Source organism: Emys orbicularis, chromosome 25, assembly GCF_028017835.1.
Source record: "Emys orbicularis isolate rEmyOrb1 chromosome 25, rEmyOrb1.hap1, whole genome shotgun sequence".
Taxonomy (NCBI): Eukaryota; Metazoa; Chordata; order Testudines; family Emydidae; genus Emys; species Emys orbicularis.
In genome coordinates, this window is record NC_088707.1 from 12656296 (window position 1) to 12677440 (window position 21145).

Sequence of the window (21145 nt, forward strand, 5' to 3'; positions counted from 1 at the left end):
TCTGAACTCTGGTGTCGCTCCCAGCACCTTCCTCCTATCGTCCCTCCCTCTCCTGCTAGGGGTGGAGCTCAACGTGACCAAGAGCTGTGACATCATGTCTGAAATCGCTACGGTGACCTTTGAGGACGCTGAAGCTACCTACAAGGCTGGAATGCCCTACACTGGCAAGGTAACGGGATTACTGGTGTGACAGAGTGGGATATGTCTGTACCAAACTGTAACCTCCACTCATGTTGACTGCTTGCTGGATGTGCTGCACTTCTGGTGTCCATGTGCCCCATGCACTGGAGTTCGGATGCTTTAGCTGTGCTCTCCGTGTCCTCAAGCCCCCCCTTACCGAGGGCACAATGGGGGTTGAGCAACCAGCCAACCCTCAGTTCCTTCTCACGGCCTCTGGCTGAGAGACAGAGCCAGCAGCAGTGTCCGGTCTCCTGCTCCGCTGAAGATTTTCTCTTTAAGTTTTGTAAAAAGTCATTTTGATAGTTAATAATTGTTACTGGAGATAGTGGTTTAGTTAGTTTAGCTGAACTCTCCTGTTGTAGGGAGGATTTCAGTCTTAGACTCCCTCTCCTCGGAGCAAAGAATGTCGGCCATACGTACAGGGTGGGGGAGTCTAGCCTGGGAAGCAGGGACTCTGCAAAACACTTGGGGGTCGTGGTGGATAATCAGCTGAACATGAGCTCCCAGTGCGACGCTGTGGCCAAAAGCGCTAATGCGATTCTGGGATGTATAAACAGGGGACTCTCGAGTCGGATACTCTGTATTTGGCAGGGGTGCAACTGATGCTGGAACCCCGTGTCCAGTTCCGGTGCCCACAATTCAACAAGGATATTGATAAATTGAAGAGGGTTCAGAGAAGAACCCCAAGAATGGTGAAAGGATTAGACAAGATGCCTTATAGTGATAGACTCAAAGAGCTCGATCTATTTAGCTTAAGAAAGAGAAGGTTAAAGGGTGACTTGATTACAATTTGTGAATATCGGGGAACAAATATCCAGTCTAGCAGAGAAAGGCCAAACACGATCCAACGGCTGGAAGTTGAAGCTACACAAATTGAAACTGGAAATAAGGTGTAAATTTTAAACACTTTACCGAGGTTCGTGGTGGATTCTCCATCCCTGACAATGTGTAAATGAAGACGGGATGTTCTTCTAACAGGTCGGCTCTGGGCATTATTTTGGGGCAGGTCTCTGCACTGTGCTATGCAGGAGGTCAGACTGGATGATGACAATGGTCCCTTCTACGCTTGGACTCTATGAATCCTGGGGGGGGGGGGGGGGGCTCTGAGGTGAGCAGTTCCTGTCTTCTCCAGGTACAGGGAGATTTAATCCCCAGGATTTAAATTATGTCCCTCATGTGGCTCTGCCATGCCCGGAACGACAGACACTCTAAGTATCTGTATTGTCTGGGTTCACAGACACACATTAGAGAGCAGTGCAGGGACTTCAGAGTCCTCCCCAAACAGGCTGTGAAATCCAGGGAGACTAGAGTGAAGGGATTTCTCCTGGAGAAGTCTAGGAGGCCAGGCTCAGTCCCTGAAGAGATGCAGGATCCTCCTAGGACCAATCACCCTTCAGTAAAAAGTACCCTGGCAGCCATCTCTTCCGCCTCTAAGGCTGTGCCTGCCCCGGTTAGCGACCTCGAGTGTGATGGACGCCATCCTGCCAAGGAGCACGGGAGTAGATCTCCTCCTCAGGTGCCTGCTACGTCACCTCTTTCTGTGTCACTTGAGAAGGGCAGCTCGAGGCCAATCCCTGGTCCCTCTGGCGCCCAGAGAGCAGGCGTCCTGAGTCCTTGGTTCTGGTGCTGGCTCATCCCTTGGCGCCCAGAGAGGATTTCACTTGGTGGTGGCCTCTCAGCACCACTGCTTGCGGCACAGTCATTGCTGCTGGTGCTGCTGCGGGTGCTTTCGGCACCACTGTTTGCCGCACCGACGCATCACCCCGGAGCTCTCGCCTTCGTTGCACCAGGTGCCGCTCTCCTCAGTGCCTCTGTTACCCGCACCTGTGGCACGGACGTCCCATTTCCTGCACTCAGCATCCATCGTACGGGTCCTTCCGCGCCGCTGCTGACAGTGCTGGATCTCGTTTCGCGTCCCGCACCGACAGGCACAGCACCAGGCAATTGGACCATTTCTGAACTCCCAGACGCCCCTTTGTTGGCTCCTTGAGGCACAATAGGGGAGATTTTAAAGGCCCCAGTAAGAAAAGCCACATCTAGCAGTCAGGGTTACCGGCCTAGTGGGTGGGGGGAAGCAGTAGACTCGATATATCCTGTTTGTAGTAAGGCGTTTGACATCCTCATAAGCAAACTAGGGAAACATGGTCTACGTCGGGGTCTCAACCTTTTCCTTTCTGAGCCCCACCCACCCCAACATGCTGTAAAAACTCCACAGCCCACCTGTGCCACAGCAACTGGTTTTCTGCATATAAAAGCCAGGGCCGGCGTTAAGGGGTAGCAAGCAGGGCAATTGCCCCATGTGGTGGGGCTTCAGCCCTCTGGCCTGGGCCCCAGCATGTCTCACACTGGCCCTGCTTGGTGGACCCCCTGAAACCTGCTCACGGCCCCCAGGAGGCCCTGGCCCCCTGGCTGAAAATCACTTGTCTAAATGAAATTACTGCAAGGCTGGTGCACAACTGGTTGAAAACCCCATACTCAAGGGGTAGTTATCAATAGTTTGCTGCACTCTGGGAAGACGTGTCTAGTGGGGTCCCACAGGGGTCAGTCCAGGGTCCGGTACCACTCAGTATTGTCATTAAAGACTTGGATAATGGAATGGAGAGTGTGCTTCTAAAATGTGTGGATGACACCACGCAGAGAGGGGTTCCTAGCACTTTGGAGGACAGGATTAGAATTCATAATGACTTTGACAAATTAAAGAATTGGTTTAAAATCAACAAGATGAAATTAATTAAAGACCAGTGTGAGGAACTACACTTAGGAAAACAACGAGGAGTCCGATGGCACCTTAACGACTAACAGATTTATTTGGGCATAAGCTTTCATGGGTAATAAACCCACTTCTTCAGATGCGTGGAGTGAAAATGACAGATGCAGGCATTATTATACTGACACATGAAGAGAAGGGAGTTGCCTTACAAGTGGAGAAGCAGTGTTGACAGGGCCAATTCAATCAGGGTGGATATGGTCCACTCCCAATAATTGAGGAGGAGGTGTCAATACCAAGAGAGGAAAAGTTGCTTTTGTAGTGAGCCAGCCACTCCCAGTCCCTATTCAAGCCCAAATTAATGGTGTTAAATTTGCAAATGAATTGTAGCTCTGCAGTTTCTCTTTGAAGTCTTTTTTTGAAGTTTGTTGAAGTATGGATACTCTTACAGAATATCCAGGGAGATTGAACTATTCTCCTACTGGCTTTTGTTTTGTGTCCATTTATTCTTTTACATAGGGACTGTCCCGTTTGGCCAATATACATGGCAGAGGGGCATTGCTGGCACATGATGGCATATATCATATTAGTAGATGTGCAGATGAATGAGCCCTTGATGGTGTGGCTGATGTGGTTGGATCCTCTGATGGTGTCGCTAGAGTAGATATGAGAACAGAGTAGGCATAAGAACATAAGAACGGCCGTACCGGGTCAGACCAAAGGTCCATCTAGCCCAGTATCCTGTCTACCGACAGTGGCCAATGCCAGGTGCCCCAGAGGGAGTGGACCAACAGGCAATGATCAAGTGATCTCTCTCCTGCCATCCATCTCCATCCTCTGATAAACAGAGGCTAGGGACACCATTCCTTACCCATCCTGGCTAATAGCCATTAATGGACTTAACCACCAGGAATTTATCCAGTTCTCTTTTAAACGCTGTTATAGTCCTAGCCTTCACAACCTCCTCAGGTAAGGAGTTCCATAAGTTGACTGTGCGCTGCGTGAAGAAGAACTTCCTTGTATTTGTTTTAAACCTACTGCCTATTAATTTCATTTGGTGACCCCTAGTTCTTGTATTATGGGAATGTAACCCTTCTGGCCATCTAAGTTGGCAGCAACAAGGGCCGGGTTCTGTATCTAGGGGTTCCGTTTCAATAACGCAATGCAAAACCGGCTCTAGCCCCCACCCAGTGACCTGGGACAATTACATACCACCCCCTGGGCGCCTCTAAGAGGCAATACTTCCCCTCTCGCAAGCACGGAGTCTGAGTGTAGCAGAAAATGTTTAATAACATGAGGTAAACGACATCAGCATTAAATTGGAAAAAACAACACAAACAGGATTCCTAACACAAACCATGAGCAAAAGACCCACCCCAGCAAATTGGGCCGTGTCCTTTCCCTTTGGTTCTTGAATCCAGCAACCCAAAAATCACCCAGAGTCCCCAAAGTCCAACACCCCCAAAGTCTCTTGGGTCCAGCAACCACCCAAAGTCCAACAACCCCCAAAGTCTCTGTCCCTGGTCAGTGCAGCCCCAGAGTAAAGGGGGGGCACACAGGGTGTTAAGGGGCACCTTACGTGATCTGAGGCCGACCGGCCATCTCTCCGTGGGGTTCCGCCGCAGCCTTCACCACGAGCCAGTCCACTTCCTGCCATCCCACAAACTGCTCTGCTCTACGAGCTGCTCCGCTCCGCTCACCGACCTGTGAGCCGCTCCAGCCATCCCCGCAAACAGCTCCACTTGCCGTTCCTTGGGCCACTTCAACCATCCCCGCAAGGCTCCGCGCTGCTCCGCCAGCCGCTTAGCAATGTAGCTTCAGGCTCCCCCACTAGTTAACACAGCACTCAGTGATCTCAGCTCTTAGTAACTTTAGCTCTTTTGTGATTTCAGCTCATAGTAGGGGAGCCCCAGTGCTGGTGCACCATTGGCCCAAAGCAAATTCAGCTCAGCAGCCTGTAATTAGACTCCTAATGGAATCAAAGTTAGCTCTGACATTCAACAGTGGAGAGAGGAAGGTGGTGCAATTGGTGTTGCAGGCCCTCAAAGGGCAGCCCATACCATTAGGTACAAACACCTGCCCCCATCCTTTCTCAAGTCACTGGGTTGTGGAACCCATGTCCCTTGTCTAGCAAGTGCTACTTAGGTGATGGTGAGATCCTCTGTCATAAAACAGTTTCATCGTCCTTGATTCACATAATCAGGGTAACAACACTTTATTCCTCCTGCCCCAATAACAGAGAAACTGGGGATCCCACCCCATCCAAAGTAACCACTATCAGTTGCTGTTGTCTCATGCCAGGCGGGTGGGTGTGCCTATGCAAACAAGATCAGCCCCTGGAGTTCTTTTCCACACTCGCCATAATTCACCACCAGATGTCAGGGTAGAGCTCATCCTGACTCTGCTTACAGGAATAAGTAAATAACTTTTCCTTATCCACTTTCTCCACATCACTCATGATTTTATATACCTCTATCATATCCTTAGTCTCCTCTTTTCCAAGCTGAAGAGTCCTAGCCTCTTTAATCTCTCCTCATATGGGACCCGTTCCAAACCCCTAATCATTTTAGTTGCCCTTTTCTGAACCTTTTCTAGTGCCAGTATATCTTTTTTTAGATGAGGAGACCACATCTGTACGCAGTATTCGAGATGTGGGCGTACCATCGATTTATATAAGGGCAATAATATATTCTCAGTCTTATTCTCTATCTCCTTTTTAATGATCCCTAACATCCTGTTTGCTTTTTTGACCGCCTCTGCACACTGCTCGGACATCTTCAGAGAACTATCCACGATGACTCCAAGATCTTTTTCCTGACTTGTTGTAGCTAAATTAGCCCCCATCATATTGTATGTACAGTTGGGGTTATTTTTTCCAATGTGCATTACTTTACATTTATCCACATTAAATTTCATTTGCCATTTTGTTGCCCAATCACTTAGTTTTGTGAGATCTTTTTGAAGTTCATCACAGTCTGCTTTGGTCTTAACTATCTTGAGCAGTTTAGTATCATCTGCAAACTTTGCCACCTCACTGTTTACCCCTTTCTCCAGATCATTTATAAATAAGTTGAATAGGATTGGTCCGAGGACTGACCCTTGGGGAACACCACTAGTTACCCCTCTCCATTCTGAGAATTTACCATGAATTCCTACCCTTTGTTCCCGGTCTTTTAACCAGTTCTCAATCCATGAAAGGACCTTCCCTTTTATCCCTTGACAACTTAATTTACGTAAGAGCCTTTGGTGAGGGACCTTGTCAAAGGCTTTCTGGAAATCTAAGTAGACTATGTCCACTGGATCCCCCTTGTCCACATGTTTGTTGACCCCTTCAAAGAACTGTAATAGATTAGTAAGACACGATTTCCCTTTACAGAAACCATGTTGACTATTGCTCAACAGTTTATGTTTTTCTATGTGTCTGACAATTTCATTCTTAACTAGTAAAAAGCAACAGAGGGTCCTGTGGCACCTTTAAGACTAACAGAAGTATTGGAGCATAAGCTTTCGTGGGTGAATGCCCACTTCATCAGACGCAAGTAATGGAAATTTCCAGAGGCAGGTATAAATCAGTATGGAGATAACGAGGTTAGTTCAATCAGGGAGGGTGAGGTGCTCTGCTAGCAGTTGAGGTGTGAACACCAAGGGAGGAGAAACTGCTTCTGTAGTTGGATAGCCATTCACAGTCTTTGTTTAATCCTGATCTGATGGTGTCAAATTTGCAAATGAACTGGAGCTTACTGTTTCTCTTTGGAGTCTGGTCCTGAAGTTTTTTTGCTGTAGGATGGCTACCTTTACATCTGCTATTGTGTGGCCAGGGAGGTTGAAGTGTTCTCCTACAGGTTTTTGTATATTGCCATTCCTGATATCTGACTTGTGTCCATTTATCCTCTTGCGTAGTAGCTGTCCAGTTTGGCCAATGTACATAGCAGAGGGGCATTGCTGGCACATGATGGCATATATAACATTGGTGGACGTGCAGGTGAATGAGCCGGTGATGTTGTAGCTGATCTGGTTAGGTCCTGTGATGGTGTTGCTGGTGTAGATATGTGGGCAGAGTTGGCATCAAGGTTTGTTGCATGGGTTGGTTCCTGAGTTAGAGTTGTTATGGTGCGGTGCATGGTTGCTGGTGAGAATATGCTTAAGGTGCCGTGACATGCCTAAATTTACCCAAGGCAGATTATCATATTGTATTCTTGACAGGTGCCCAGCCTAGAAAAGGTGTGTGATACTTTGTTGAAGGACTATCATGGAGAAGATCTCAGGATGGCAATCTAGTGCCATCAATTTTGATTGTCTCTCAACTACTGGTGTTATGCTTATGCTTATAAAAAGCACACAGGATCTTTTTCAGGGGAAAAGGCAATAAGCTGTGTTTATTGAAGATATACAATTAGCATATGCATTCAATCACACCACACACACACACACTGTCCCGCCAGTTGATGTTATAGTTACCAGTCCAGAGTCCGGATCAACCTAGTAGCCAGCTATGTTGATCACAGGTAGGGAGGAGCCGGCTTCTGTTGTTCGCGACATGATGCTCCGGGGAAGTCTTGGCAGGACGAACCCAAAGTTTCATGGCAAGGCACCCTGTTTATATAGTGATTTTTCTGCATTGGGACCAATGAGTTTTGCACCGTCATGCTGTAATCAATTGTTGTTTGATGAGTGCTTGTTTTCTTAAATTGTCCTTCTCATTCTTTATCACAGCTATCTTGTCCCCAGTGATAGGTGCCTGTCTCATCTTTAGAGTCGTCAATCTGCCCATTTCAACAGGGGCGTGTTGCAGCCTCCTGGCGCCCTTGCGTCTGTCTCCGGTTCCTCCCTGTACATCTGGCTCAGCGATGGCCTTCACGCTTATCTCTTAACACACACATTCCTCATTCACTCGCAAAACCGAATTAATTTCACAGAACATTTTGAACAGGAACATCAAATTGAAATGCAAAAGAAAAACAATCACCGCATTCTTTTACTTATTTTAAAATGCTAAACCTACAACAAATTGGTGACCCGCAAAAGACTGTCACTGCCTTGAAATCAGCACAGACACAGATTCTGGCTGATGTATCTCTACCAATAGCCCATTAGGCCATTCCTTTCTGCTATTCAAAAAGGGTGCCTGGCAAATCATACACCAATATATTTAATACATGCTACATTATTATTCTTTATCCTTCATTCTAAATTATATAAAATACAAACATAAAATCCTACTACTACACTGGCCCACCCCCGCAGAACAATGTTATTTCTACACAAGGGCCCACAGGTGGGGTGAGCACGTCTGGGGGAGGGGGAAGGAGTTTTCCAGCTGAGCACATAGCAGAAGGGTCTAGAGAGGCTCTACTTAAGAAGGGGCGCTGCTCTGTGCAGCCGTGCCGACCATCACCACATGCCAGAAGGACTGGCTGGAGAGAGACAAGGCGGGAGGGATTCTGCCCAGCCTGAACTGTTGACAAACCCCAGAAGTCACAGGCAGGGTGAGATCAGACTAGAGAAGGGTGCTCATCAGGACATTTGTTCTTTGGCAAAGATCTGTAATTCTTGAGCTGTCTAAGTGACTGTGGTTTAGAAATTCCTTAGTTAACCCCGGGTTCCTTGCTTGCTTACCACATTATCCCTAAGGGGTTAATCTTAAAGCCCAGTGTGGCCACAGCCCAGATGGGACTCAGAGGGAATGTGTGTAAGCAAAACAACGGAGCTGGGAGATCTGAGGCCCTGGTTTCAGGGCCTGGGGGCGGCTAGACTGCAGTGTCCCACATCCCAATGGAGGGCTCAGTCAAGGGGTCAGACAACTTGTCACTCCTCAGTGCTCACCCCAGCACCCCCAGCTATTCCAGTCCTGCCCCAACTTCTTCCCAGATCTGCTAATGCCCCTCAGTCCTCACCCCAACACCCCATCCCAGCCCTGGGCTTTCCCAGTGCATCTCAGGGCTGGATTGCATTGTCCCTTTCTGCACCCAGCCAGCTCTTTAGTACCTAGTGGGCAACACTCTCCCAGGAGTCTGCTCCCTTGAGCTGTGCGTCTCCCCGTTTCTCTCCCGGCTCAGATGCTTCTGGAGACAGCAGATGGCTCTGTGCTGAAGAATGAGAAGCTGCAGCTCTTTGTTAGCTATGGAGATAAGAATAAGAACCAGACCTTCCTGACCGACGAGTCTGGCAGAGCCTCCTTCGAGCTGGACACCTCCGGCTGGACCGGGAGCGTCAATCTGAGGGTAAGTGACGGGCCTCCGAGTCCCAGTGGGGCCCCTGCACTCTGCCTCTGTTACTGTGTCTGTGATTGTTGATGTTTATTACGGTGGTGCCTAAGGAGCAGCCAGGATCGGGGCCCCATGGTGCTGGGTGCTGCACACACTCAGCGTAGCAAACACCCCCTGCCCAAAGCACCTGCAGGCTGAATAGCCAAGACAGATGGTGGGAGGGGAAGGTGCAGAACCCACCAGCAGAGCCATCAATGGGGTGGTGCAAACGGCATCTTAGTGCCGCCACTTGTCTTCTCATTAATATTTGGGGTGGAGTTTAGTTAGGAAGGTCGCCCCCTTCGGGCAGCTCAGCTCAGGGGCTGCCCTATTGCTGCTGTTGGGCTGCCCCATTCGAACCGCTGGGGTTTTCCATGTCACTTTTACGGACGCAGGGCGAGGGGCCATGGGGGTGAGCTCAGCCGGCAACATCAGAGCCTGGCCTGCCCCAGCTGCATTCCTGTCCTGTGCTGGGTGCTCTGCACCCCGGTGAGCCCCATCGCTCTCTCTATCCCCCAGGGGCACTTCAAGCAGGTGGATGTCAGCTCTTTGAATGGGAGAGACTATCCCAGTTACCGGGATGCCGATCGTCACCTGGAGCCCTTCTACTCCAAGAGCCAGAGTTTCCTGAAGATCCGCTCGCTGGGAGGGGTGCTTCCCTGCGACCAGGCCCAGCAGCTCCAGGTGGATTACGTCATTGCTAAGGAGGCCCTGGGGAAGGGGTCCAGGAGCCTGGATTTCATCTTCCTGGTGAGCCCGTCCTGAGAGACTAAAGCATATGCGTGTGTGTGTGTGTGTGTGTGCGTGTGTGTGTGTGTGTGTGTGTGTGTGTGTGTGTGTGTGTGTTTGAGCAGGAGGTGTGGAATCAGCGCTGTGTCCCCACAGCAGAGCAGTGGGGAATCAAACGTTTCCTTTGAATTACCAGGGCTGGGCTAGATCAGGACGGGGCTTTTCCCCTTTCCCCACTAGGGGCTCTGGTTCCAATCTGGCCCCAAAGCGGGGGCTGGCTGGCCGGGGGGGGGCTGGGGAATGGGATACCTGCCTGAATGTTCTTCCTTGCACCCGCACCTCTGCTGGCTCAGTCCGTGGGGAGGAGAGGCCTCACCCTGCCCTGACTCCAGCCTGCGTGGCCACCCCCATGTCAGGGGTCAGCTCCCTGTACAGCATCAGCTTGTGACCAAGTGCGCCTGCGGCAGCCCTCACTGGAAATGCCAAGGTCAGGGCAGGCTGCAAAAACAAGAGCAGATTCTCCCAAAACTGGTGGTTCACACTGAAGTTAGACTCACCAACCAGTCGCAAACTGCTCCTGATCCCCCCCCCCCCCCCCCGCCACGTTGGTTATCTAGAAGCTAAAAAAGAAATCACACAGCCCCCTCTACTGCATTCCAGTTCTCTGGCCTCCAATCAGCACCTAGGTCCAGTACAGTGAATAGTCATTTAAAACCTCTGCTCACTATACAAAATGTTCTTCTGACCCCAAAGGGTCAGCCACATCACCAGGCCAATATTAGTTTGGATTTTACCCAGAATACCACGCTGCCAGCCAATCCTTTAGTGTCTGAAACAAAACGTTTATTATAAGGAAAAAAGAAAGAACAAGAAGAGAGTTGTTAAATGGTAAAACCATCACATACAAACAGAGACTTCAAAGTCCATATATCAGGTTCTGAGCAGTATTGGTGAGTTTGCTGGCTTGAAAGTCCCTCTGGAACAGATCCACAGCTTGGATGGGTCGTTCAGTCCTTTGTTCAGAGCTTTGTTTGTAGAAAAGTTACTCCAGAGGTAAGAAGCAGGAATGAAGACAAAATGGAGACGATGCAGCTGCCCTTTATATTCCTTTTGCCATGTGGTTTACTTTGTCCCAAACACAAGCTGCACAGCACATGGCATGGAAGAGTCAGCTTTAGACTTCTCTGTCCACCAGCCTGCCCCTACATGCCTTGCTGGCTCATAAGCTGTATCTCCTTTCAATGGGCTCACTGTCGGGCTGATGACCCGTGATGGGCCATCGAACAGGCTCGGCAGTGCTGATGCCAATCTGTCTGGGGGTGTCACCCAGAACCACAGCCTGAGTTTTGAAATACAGATGTACCACACAGACCTAGCACACAATACAAAGGTGATACAAACATATAAACAAGATCCTCATACTTGGCAAATCACACGATGTTCACAGACACCTTCCATGGCATATCTGGTCAGATTCCCTGCAATTTTATAATGTTGGTATCAACAATACCATAAAGTGTCTCCCAGATTCCACACAGCGTCACACAGCTCAGTGACTCCCGTCTCCTCCTCTGCAGGTCGTGGCCAAGGGAGCCATCGCCAGGATCCTCCACAAGGGGCTGGACCTCAGGGAGGGGGCTGGTAAGTGTGGGGGGAGGGGTCTGTGCAGATGGGGGGCACCCAGGGGGCTACTGGGGTTTGAGCCCCAAAGCAGAGGCCGGGCTGGGGGAGGGGGCTCTGCTGGCTGGGCCTGACTTCCCCTGGGTGTTTCCCACCATCCCTAGGGCTGAAGGGCTCCTTCTCCGTGGAGCTGCCCGTCGGCGCTGAGCTGGCGCCTGCTGCCAAGGTGCTGGGTTACACGGTGCTGCCCGATGGAGAGTTGGCTGCCGACCGCACCCGGCTGCACGTGCCCAAGTGCCTCCCCAACAAGGTGAGCCTGGGGCTCGGGCGGAGGAGCCTCTGGGGTAGGGGAATCGCTCCCTGCCCCATAACAGGAGCCCTGAGCAGGGGCAATGCTGGGTGCCCTCAGCCCCTCCCTTCCCCGGCCTTACAGCAGCGCCAGGGTCATTGCGGTAGTGCCAGCTCTGGTGAATTGATCACTAGCCATTTCGCCCCCGCCTGCAGGCATTCCCGCGGTGACGGGAAGAGCTCCGGCCCTCGCACAATATAGGAGCAAGTGCCTTCCTTCCTCCCCTCCCATTCCCTTCTCCCTGGCCCCAGCAAGTACCTGCTCCCCCAAACCCTTCCTGCCTCCCAAAGCCCACCCTGCTTCCCCCGCGGACTCAGCCTCTCACTCTGGGCCCAGCAAGTACCTGCTCCCACAAACCCTTCCTGCCTCCCCCAGCCCACCCTGCTTCCCCCGCGGACTCAGCCTCTCACTCCGGGCCCAGCAGGTACCTGCTGCCTGTCCCTGAGTTCCCGGGCGATACTCTGGAACTGCTCCCTACGAAGCCAGGCAGGACTCTGGTGAAGTCTCCTCTCTGTGAGCAGACTGTCTCCAGGGCAAGAAGCTCACACGGCTTCCACCTTCCTGGGTCTGACCTTGGAGCATTCAGCATATGCCCTCCGTGCGCTTCCCACAGTGAGTCCGCCCAGGCGGGGTCCTGGGGAAGCCAGAGGGTCCTGCCCCCCCACTTCACAGTCAGACGTGACTCTCAGCCAGCCAGTAAAACAGAGGTTTATTAGATGACAGGAACACGGTCTAAAACAGAGCTTGTAGGTACAGAGAACAGGACCCCTCAGCCGGGTCCATTTTGGGGGGCAGTGAGCCAGTCAGCCACGTCTGCACTCACTCCACGTCCCTAGCCAGCTCCAAACTGACTCCCCCTCCAGCCCCTCCTTCTCTGGACTTTGTCCCTTTCCTGGGCCAGGAGGTCACCTGATTCCTTTGTTCGCCAACACCTTTAGCTATCACCTTGCAGGGAGGAAGGGCCCCGGCCATTAGTTGTCAGGAGACAGAGTGTCGGCCATTTATGTACACCGGCCCTCCGCTCTGCAACAATTACACCCCCTTATCCCACCACCTAGAGACTTAAGAGATGCATAGGGGAAACTGTGGCACCCCAACAGTATTCAGAGGAAACATTAAGAACAGTCCCACTTCGTCACACTGCCTGCCTGCACTCTCCTGCCCCACCCCTCACTCTCCCTGTACCCAGCTCCCCAGAGCTCCTGCTTCTGTCCCTCCCATCCCACTGACCAGGACCCGGCCCCTCCCCGTCCCACGCTGGGCTCCCCGGCAGGTACCTGCTGCCCTGAGCCCTCCCCACTCCCCAGTCTCCGCAGCCACTTGCTCCCCCAACCCCCCAGAACTTCTGTCACCTCAATCCTACCCACTGCCCATCCTACAACCCGCGCCTGGCCCTGCTCACCCTGGGAGATTCCTGGGGTGGGGGGCAGGATATGATGGTCTGAGCCCCCTTCCCCTCTGGAGGCTTGCGGGGTGGCCAGCTGGCCATATTTCTTTAGAGGGCTTCTAAGGGGGCTGCTGCCCCTCCAGTTGACTGGGGCACAAGTGTCATGAGGGGAGGGGCCCCTCTCCTCCTCTGGGCCGGCAGCCGGCTCCCACTCTTAGCCAGTAGAAACTTCCCACCGTGAAGGCTGGGGCTCCCCTCTCTTGGTAGCCGGCAGGGGGACATCCCTGTCATTGAGAAAAAGCTTTTGCCAGGGACCAGCCGTCAGCCCCCTCCCCACTGCACATAGAGGTCAGTTGGGGGGAAGGCCCTTCCCCTCTGGGAGTCGGGAGGTAAAGATATAGAATTCCTCCTCTACCTCTCCCCTCCATCTTGTGGGGTCTGGCTGAGTCCTTCTGCCCCCCCCACTTCACCCCACTGGCCTGGGGGTAAGTGTGACCCTTCTGCCCCCCCCCCCGCCCCAATGCATTGTTACCTGGGGGCATTTCAATGCCCTCCTCGGCAATGCGGCTGCCCCCCCGGCAACTGGCATCTGCTTGATATTGGCATCATTGCTCAGCCTTACGCCGACCCCCCCAGGCAGTGCTGTGCACGTACAGACACACTCGGGGTGGGGGGCGGGGAGCGGAGAAGCCAGAGGACAGACTGCAGCCCAAGGCTTCGTCCTCGTCAAGAATCTCAGGACTTTTTGGGGGTCTGACTCATGAGTTTTTTCTGGTGGGGCTGGCGATCCTGTCGTATCCCTACCCCCCTGCACCTCCTATCTCCCCCCCCCCCGGGTGTCTATGAATAACTGCAGCTCCCTGAGCCGTCCCACGGGGCGCTGAATGAGCCTGGGCTGCCTGGACCCCTCACCCCCAGCACGGACTCCCAAAGCCCCAGCCCTTCAGCCAGCGGGGCCTGGGGCCAGAGTGACACTCGGTGCCTGCCCCCGCCCCTGCCCCTGCCCGGGCCTGTCTCCTCCTGCCCCTGGGGGTCTCTCTCCCCCTCCCCTGTGACGCGCTGTGCCTTGCCAGGTGAAGCTGGCCTTCTCGCAGGACCGGGCCCTGCCGGGCTCAGAGCTCCAGCTGCGGGTGCAGGCTGCCCCCGGGTCCCTGTGCGCCGTCCGCGCCGTGGATCAGAGCGTGCTGCTCATGAAGCCCGAGGCCGAGCTCAGCGTCGACACGGTGAGTCCAGAGCCCCTCGTCCGGCCCCTCCCCCGACGAGTCCTCCCCCCTCGCAGGGAGGGGCGATGCACGGCCGCTGGGGGACACCCCTCGAGGCCACCTCTCCCCGGTCTGGGGGCTGCTCCCATGGCACTTGTCACCCCCTAACTCTGGGGGGTCCCCGCTTGCCTTGCCAGTTCTCCCATCAGCCCTTGCAGTGCCCCCCTCCCGGCACCCCCTCCCCCCGGCTCTGGCTGGGAACATGGAGCTTGGAGCTGAGATAATGGCCGGGGTAACCAGAGCTTGCTCTTCAGGGCAGAGCTGGTCCCCAGGGGCGGGAGCAGGAGAATCCCCTCCCCTCCATGTACAGCAGGGGACATCTGGCCAGGTGCACTGTGGGAGTTGTCCCTGCCCGGGTGATGGAATCGCACTCGGCCCGTCACTGGCGCCTGCCGTCCAGGAGCTCACGGGCTCTGCACACGGCGAGTGGAGCCTCCCAAGCCCCTTTGGGCAGCAGGAGACGGGACTCGATGGGCCAGGGGCTGAGTCACGTGTCCCTGTGAGCCATGGTCCCAGGGCCAGCCCCCGATGCGGCCCCTCTCTGATCTGGACAGAGTGGGGGAGGGGCGCTAAGAGCCATTCGCTGCCCCACAGAGAGAAGCGGCACCTGCTCCTACCAGGTTCTCCCAGGGTGTTGGGAGCCGCGGGTCCCTCTCCTAGGGCTGTGGGGGGAGGTGCAGGGACAGACGCCCATGTGGGGGATGGGCAGGGTGGAGGGAGGTTTCCAGGCTAGAGATGAGGCTGGGGTGAGAGCGGAGGTTTGTGGGGTGATGTGTTAGTGGGAGGAGGGGCAGGAGCTGGCTCTGGGGTAGCTCGTGTCTTGGTTTCATGGCTGATGTTGTCTGTGTTTGTCTTTAGGTCTATAACCTGCTCCCCGATTTTCCCCAAGGAGACTATCCCGATGCAGTGCGAGAGCCTGAGTCATGTTATCATGGGTACCCAGGTAGCTCCGGTGCGGTTCTTAACTGCCGCGTTGGCAGGAGGAGGCGTCGCAGAGGGACTAGCAGCTGGACTCCCCCACTGCCTAATGTCTACAGCCTGTTTAAGGTAGGATTGGGCCTCACACTCCTCTAGCCTGAAAGGACTAAACTGGCTCCGATGTGCCCAGAGCTGCTGGTAACCAGGGGCAACATCCCACCAAACGGTCCGGCTTGTTCCAATGAATCCCCAGGGATGCTCCTAGCAAACTCAGGCCTGGGATACACCTCCCCAGCCACCTTCAGACACGGCCCAGGCCCTGAGACAGATCCCTGGCGTATCCAGGGAGCAGGAACGCCCCATCTCGCCCCACTCCTGGGCACAGGGATATTACATGTGGGGCTGGCAGCGCCACCTCCAGTTACAGTTCTCTGGCACTTCCAGTTAGAAGTTTTCAGTTCTTGTAACTTTGTCAGACTGAAACGGTTGGGGCCGAAATTTCCCCAGCCAGGGGTCGGCCTCAGGTTGAACTTTCTGTGGGGTTTCAGCTAACACAGCTCAGCAGTTGCTCAGAAGGGGAGGTGGGGAAAATACTCGGTTTTCCCATGATAAAATGAAGCTGTTTAATTGAGAAGCTCCCTGCCTCAGAGCAGAGACTTGACCCTAGGCCGGGAGGTCGCCCTGGGGTCAGGGAGGTGCCCTTTGCCTTTCCCATGACATGCAGCCCCCATTCGGCTGAATGGGAAGCTCCTGGGAATGGCAGGTCCCACATGCCCATCAGAGGCTTGGAGTTTGGCAGCATTATTCTGCGAGGAATCCCTCTGCACCGCGCCTGCTCCATCCCCTCCTACGTACCGACCGGCCTGCGCGCGCCTTCATCACAGAGCGACTGAGCCTGCTCCAGCCCGGGCCACGGGGGCAGAGCAGGGTTTTCCTGAAATGGCTCCTCCCGGCCAGCAGGACCTGTGGTGGCCCTGGGTGTGGGAACGGAGCTCCCGGAGACGGTGCCTCTGGTGCTCCCAGTGCTCCCCTGCCGGTCCCAGGCAGCCTGGAGGAGGAGGAAGCCACCTGAGTGAAATGTGCAGGGGGGCAAGGAGGGGGTGGGGGATGGATGCAGATGGGGCAAGGAGGAGTTGGGGGGATGGGTGCGGAGGGGGAAAGGAGGGGGTGGAGGATGGGTGCGGAGGGTGATGTCATCTTGCCCCGCCAGAGGGAGGGATGGACCATGTGCTCCCAAAACTCTCCGGGGGCTGGGAGTCAGGAGACTGGGGCTCTGTCCCAGCTGGGGCTGCTCTGAGTGCTGGCAGCCTCCCCAGGGCGTGGGAGCCCAGTCAGACGGCCATAGTGGAATGGGCCAGGACCTGCCCTCCCCCTGCCAGCGCCCGTACAGTGAGCGTGCTGCCCATGGCACCCAGCACCGTGCGCACCGCAGCATCTAGGGGCTGCCCAGTGGCCAAGTCACTCCCCAGAACTGTTCCCCAGGCGGGTGGGGGCGTTGGGTTCTGGGCACCAGGGGACCAGACAGATGCTGCCGCGGGGGGAGCTCGGGGAGCGCGGCCGGCCCCATGGGCGGGTGCTGCACATTGCAGGGGGGCGGCAGCTCTGCTCGAGCAGAGGTTGAGTATCGCTGGCTGTTTAAAGAGGAGTGTCTGAGTGCTCTGACATCCACAGCCTGGCCTGAGATTTGCTGTGCCTCATGGCAGTGCAGGGAGGGGCTAGTGGGCCACATGTGGGGTCATTTGAGTGGGGGGGGCCAAGATACAGCCCCCCCCATAAAATGGGTTTACACGACCACCCTGTTCTCATCATGCTCTTTGCCCTGATTGGGGGGGGGGTGACCTGAACGGAGGCCCCAGAGAGTGGGAGGCGCATGTGCAGCCAGGCTGGGGCTCCGTGGAGCCAGCGGGTTTGCAGGCAGTCTGGTGTCACAGTGACCGAGGGGCGCCAGGGGATGTGCTGTGGCCTGTGGATCGCCGGGGTGCCCACGGGCTGTGAGTTCAGGCCCCACCCAGGGCAGGTTTGGGAGGCTGCAGGTTGCACCCCCCATAGCCTCCGCTCTGCAGCGGCTCCGTTGGGCAGTTTTGCCTGAGACCGAAATCTGGGGTTGAAGGCGACGTTTTCAAGGGCTGTAAGAGCCACGTGCAGACGCTGCTGTTCCTGCAGAGGGTTGCCAAGGGAATGAGCATTGAGCAGAGGGAAGGGCAAAGCCTCCAGCACCCGGTTAGGAGAATCCAAGCAGGCTGCTCAGGGCTGGACTGAGGCAGACTGGACCCTTCGAGGTTCACGTGCCCCTCTCCTCCTTTCGCAGGCACAGCTCTGTGTGATGGGATCCCCGGTACACCCTGGAACTGGGATACTGCTGTGCCCCCTTCACTCTCCAGCCTGGGCTGTCTCTCACAGTGCTTTGCTAGTGACAAGCAGCAAACCCCTCCAGGCGCTGTGATCACTCAGCACAACCGCATGTGGAGCCCCCCACCCAGCTAGATTGCGTGAATGCTCCCAGAGCCACATACGAATCACACAGAGAAAGGCACCAGCCAATCTCCCAAGCCCCCTGCCTTGCACCCCGGAACTGTACCGTCTTGCCCTGGTCAGAAGCCTGGCCAGTGTAAGTTTATTACCCAGCCCACCCCTCCCTCGATGTGGAGAGGGGACACACCAGCCTTTGTAGCCCTCAGCTGAGATTTCCCAAGACTTCAACCAAAACACCCTGTTTTCTGTAAAATATAAAACAGATTTATTAACTACAGAAAGATAGTGATTAAGTGATTATAAGTGGTGGGCACAAAAGCTCAGAGATCGTTACCAAAGAAAATAAAAGGTAAGTGCACAGTCTAAATCTTAAACCTTATTACTCCAGGCAGTATTTGGATCAAGCAGTTTTCTCACCCCACTAGAGGTTACAGTTCTTAACACACAGGCTTCCCCTTTTAAGCCTGTGTGACGATGCAGTTCTGGCGGAACCCAACTGAGAGTGCCAACTCAGGACAAATTGCTCAAACAGGGCAGTGACAGCCCAAGGCTGGGTTTTTTTTCCACCTCTAAGGCAAACCAAACCAGCCAGACTAAGGGGACTTCGGTCTCACCCCACTGGCTAACCGCAAGTCTCACAAGCAATCTCCTTAGACACTCCAGTTTCCCAGTATTACCACCAGTGCCACTCGTTATGGGGACAAATGGTTATGAAAACCAAGACCCCAGTAAAAGAAAAAGGTTCTCCTGATCCCAAAGGACCAAGCCCCAGACCCAGGTCAATATACAAATCAGATCTTACCCACAAATCACGCTGTTGCCAATCCTTTAGAATCTAAAATCTAAAGGTTTATTCATAAGAGGGAAAAAGATAGAGATGAGAGTTAGAATTAGTTAAATGGAATCAATTACATACAGTAATGGCAAAGTTCTTGGTTCAGGCTTGCAGCAGCGATAGAATAAACTGCAGGTTCCAATCAAGTCTCTGGAATACATCCCCCGCTGGGATGGGTCCTCAGTCCTTTGTTCAAAGCTTCAGCTTGTAGCAAAGTCCCTCCAGAGGTAAGAAGCAGGATTGAAGACAAGATGGAGATGAGGAATCAGCCTTATATAGTCTTTTCCAGGTGTAAGAACACCTCTTTGTTCTTACTGTGGAAAATTACAGCAAAATGGAGCCTGCAGTCACATGGGCCAGTTCCTGCATACTTTGCTGAGTCTGAAGGCATATTTGCCTTCTCTCAATGGGTCAATTGTATAGCTGATGGTCCTTAATGGGCCATCAAGCAGGCTGGGCAGAGCTAACACCAACTTGTCTGGGATGTCACCCAGAAGCATAGCATAAGTTTGTCATACAGACAGTATAGAGCCAATATTCATAACTTCAACTACAAAACTGATACACACATATAGACAGCATAATCATAACCAGCAAACCCTAACCTTGTCTTAGACACCCCATTTGACCCCCTTTATACAAGATTTGGGTGCCACTACAGGACCTTGGTTGCAACAATGATCTATATGGTCCCAGTTTATGTCAATAACGTCACAGCCTGGGACCAGTCTCCTCAGCTGAAGTCTTTGTCCTCCCAGTGTTCTTGTTGTTTCCAGGGTAGGTGGGGGAGGAGAAACGAGAAAGTATGATGCCACAGTCCCCTATTTTAGCAGCTCCGGATGCTTTTTCCTCTGTCTTCCTTCTCACATAGGATGTGGCTTTGAAAATTCTCACCAACACCAACACCAAGGAGCCCTGTGAACATAAACGCTTTATAACACGTCGTGCTGTCCTAACCTCGGCTGTCGGGCGGGGCCCCGCATTGTCCTCACTAGGTCAGTGGACTGGGCACTTCCATCTCTCTTGATCAGCAATTCCAAATGCCCTCTCTGCCCTCTGAGCGGAGACGGCCCTGTGGGCTCATAGATCGGGCCTGGGACCTGGGTTCTGATCCTGGGTGGGGTTTCTCCATTGTTCTCAATGGGGCCAGGGTGGGAGGGTTCTCCAGTGTTCTCAGTGGGAGCTGGGCACACGTGATCATCTGACCCTTCCAATTCAGCTCTGCTCCTCCCCCTTCGGCTGGAGGCTCTTTGAGGCAGGGCCTGCAGCTGCCTGTGGAGGGACGGTACCCGACCTCCTGCGGGCACCACCCCAATACACATGCTAATCACACTGTGCCAAGTGGTGGTGACCACGGCATCGGCCGGCTCCTTGCCTGTCTCTCTGTGACTCCAGCCCAGATACACTCACTTCACACGGAGACCGATGGCTTTTCTAGCTCCAGCCTCACGCGCTGCCCTGGGATCTGAGAGTCAAGCTGGCTGTTATGGAGATGATCACATCGAGTCTTGCAATGCCCACTCATACTCAGTGGTTGCGGTAGAAACGCACTGAGCCTTTCTAGGCCTCCATGTCCCAGCTGCTCAGTGAGGCTAATGATGTGACCTGCCTGGCTAGCGGCTCTTTGTGAAGGGCTCTGGGAGTGCAACGTACCCTTAACACTGCTCAGGGCAGAGCTGAGACTGAGCTCAGGACTCCCTGGCTCCTGCCCACGTGCTGAGTCCACCAGTGTGTGCTGCACGTAGGACACCCCCAGCCCGACACCTCCAGCCCCAGCCCTGCCAGCAGGGGTCAGTTCTCAGAGCTCCCGGGGGCCACGTGCAGCCCCCGAAATGTCCCCAAACATCAAGACTTTGCAGGTGCAAACACACGTGAATCATCGTCTGGATTTGCCCGCAAACCAGCGTGGGGCTCCCTCAACCCCCCTTTGTATCTTTTCTAGACATGATCCCTGGGGCAGAAATGGTGGATATTGCAGCAGGGAGCCCAGTGAGCAATATCCAGCCTGTGCCAGAACGCTGCACCCAGGAGGAGCCAGTGCCACATGCGTACTTCACAGAGACGTGGCTGTGGGACCTGGTGCCTGTGGGGTGAGTGAGGAGGTGTCACAAACCGTCCCTGAGGAGTGGCCTCCAGGCCATTCCTTGGATCCCGTCGTGGTCGGCAGGGTGTTTATCATCCCGACCCCATTGTCCTTCGTGGGGTTTTCATTCCCACGCGGTGCCCGGGAGCTCCGACGCTGAGAACATGGGAGGGGTTTGAACCCCCCGGAGGGGGGCATGGAGGGTGGCACATGTGGAACAAGTGGGAGGGGCCGGGCATCCCGAGCAGGGGGAATTGAGGCAGAGACCCAGGAATAGCCCCCTGACAGGGAGACGTGTCTGGCTGCGGAAGGGGGGATCCCCATCCCGTGGGACATTGAGCCCAGCCCAGAGAGTTCC

The 21145-nt window shown here is 54.1% G+C and overlaps 1 protein-coding gene across 1 annotated transcript in view; it reads left to right on the top strand.

Moving 5' to 3' along the window:
- LOC135894374 (alpha-2-macroglobulin-like protein 1) overlaps positions 1-21145 on the top strand; it is a 47194-nt gene that overhangs the window by 9064 nt on the left and 16985 nt on the right. The window contains exons 10-18 of the mRNA XM_065422433.1: positions 60-169; positions 8944-9108; positions 9652-9882; positions 11439-11502; positions 11646-11791; positions 14291-14440; positions 15338-15526; positions 19576-19699; positions 20665-20794. Of these exons, the coding sequence (XP_065278505.1) occupies positions 60-169; positions 8944-9108; positions 9652-9882; positions 11439-11502; positions 11646-11791; positions 14291-14440; positions 15338-15526; positions 19576-19699; positions 20665-20794 (1309 nt within the window). The remainder of the gene's footprint in view (positions 1-59; positions 170-8943; positions 9109-9651; positions 9883-11438; positions 11503-11645; positions 11792-14290; positions 14441-15337; positions 15527-19575; positions 19700-20664; positions 20795-21145) is intronic.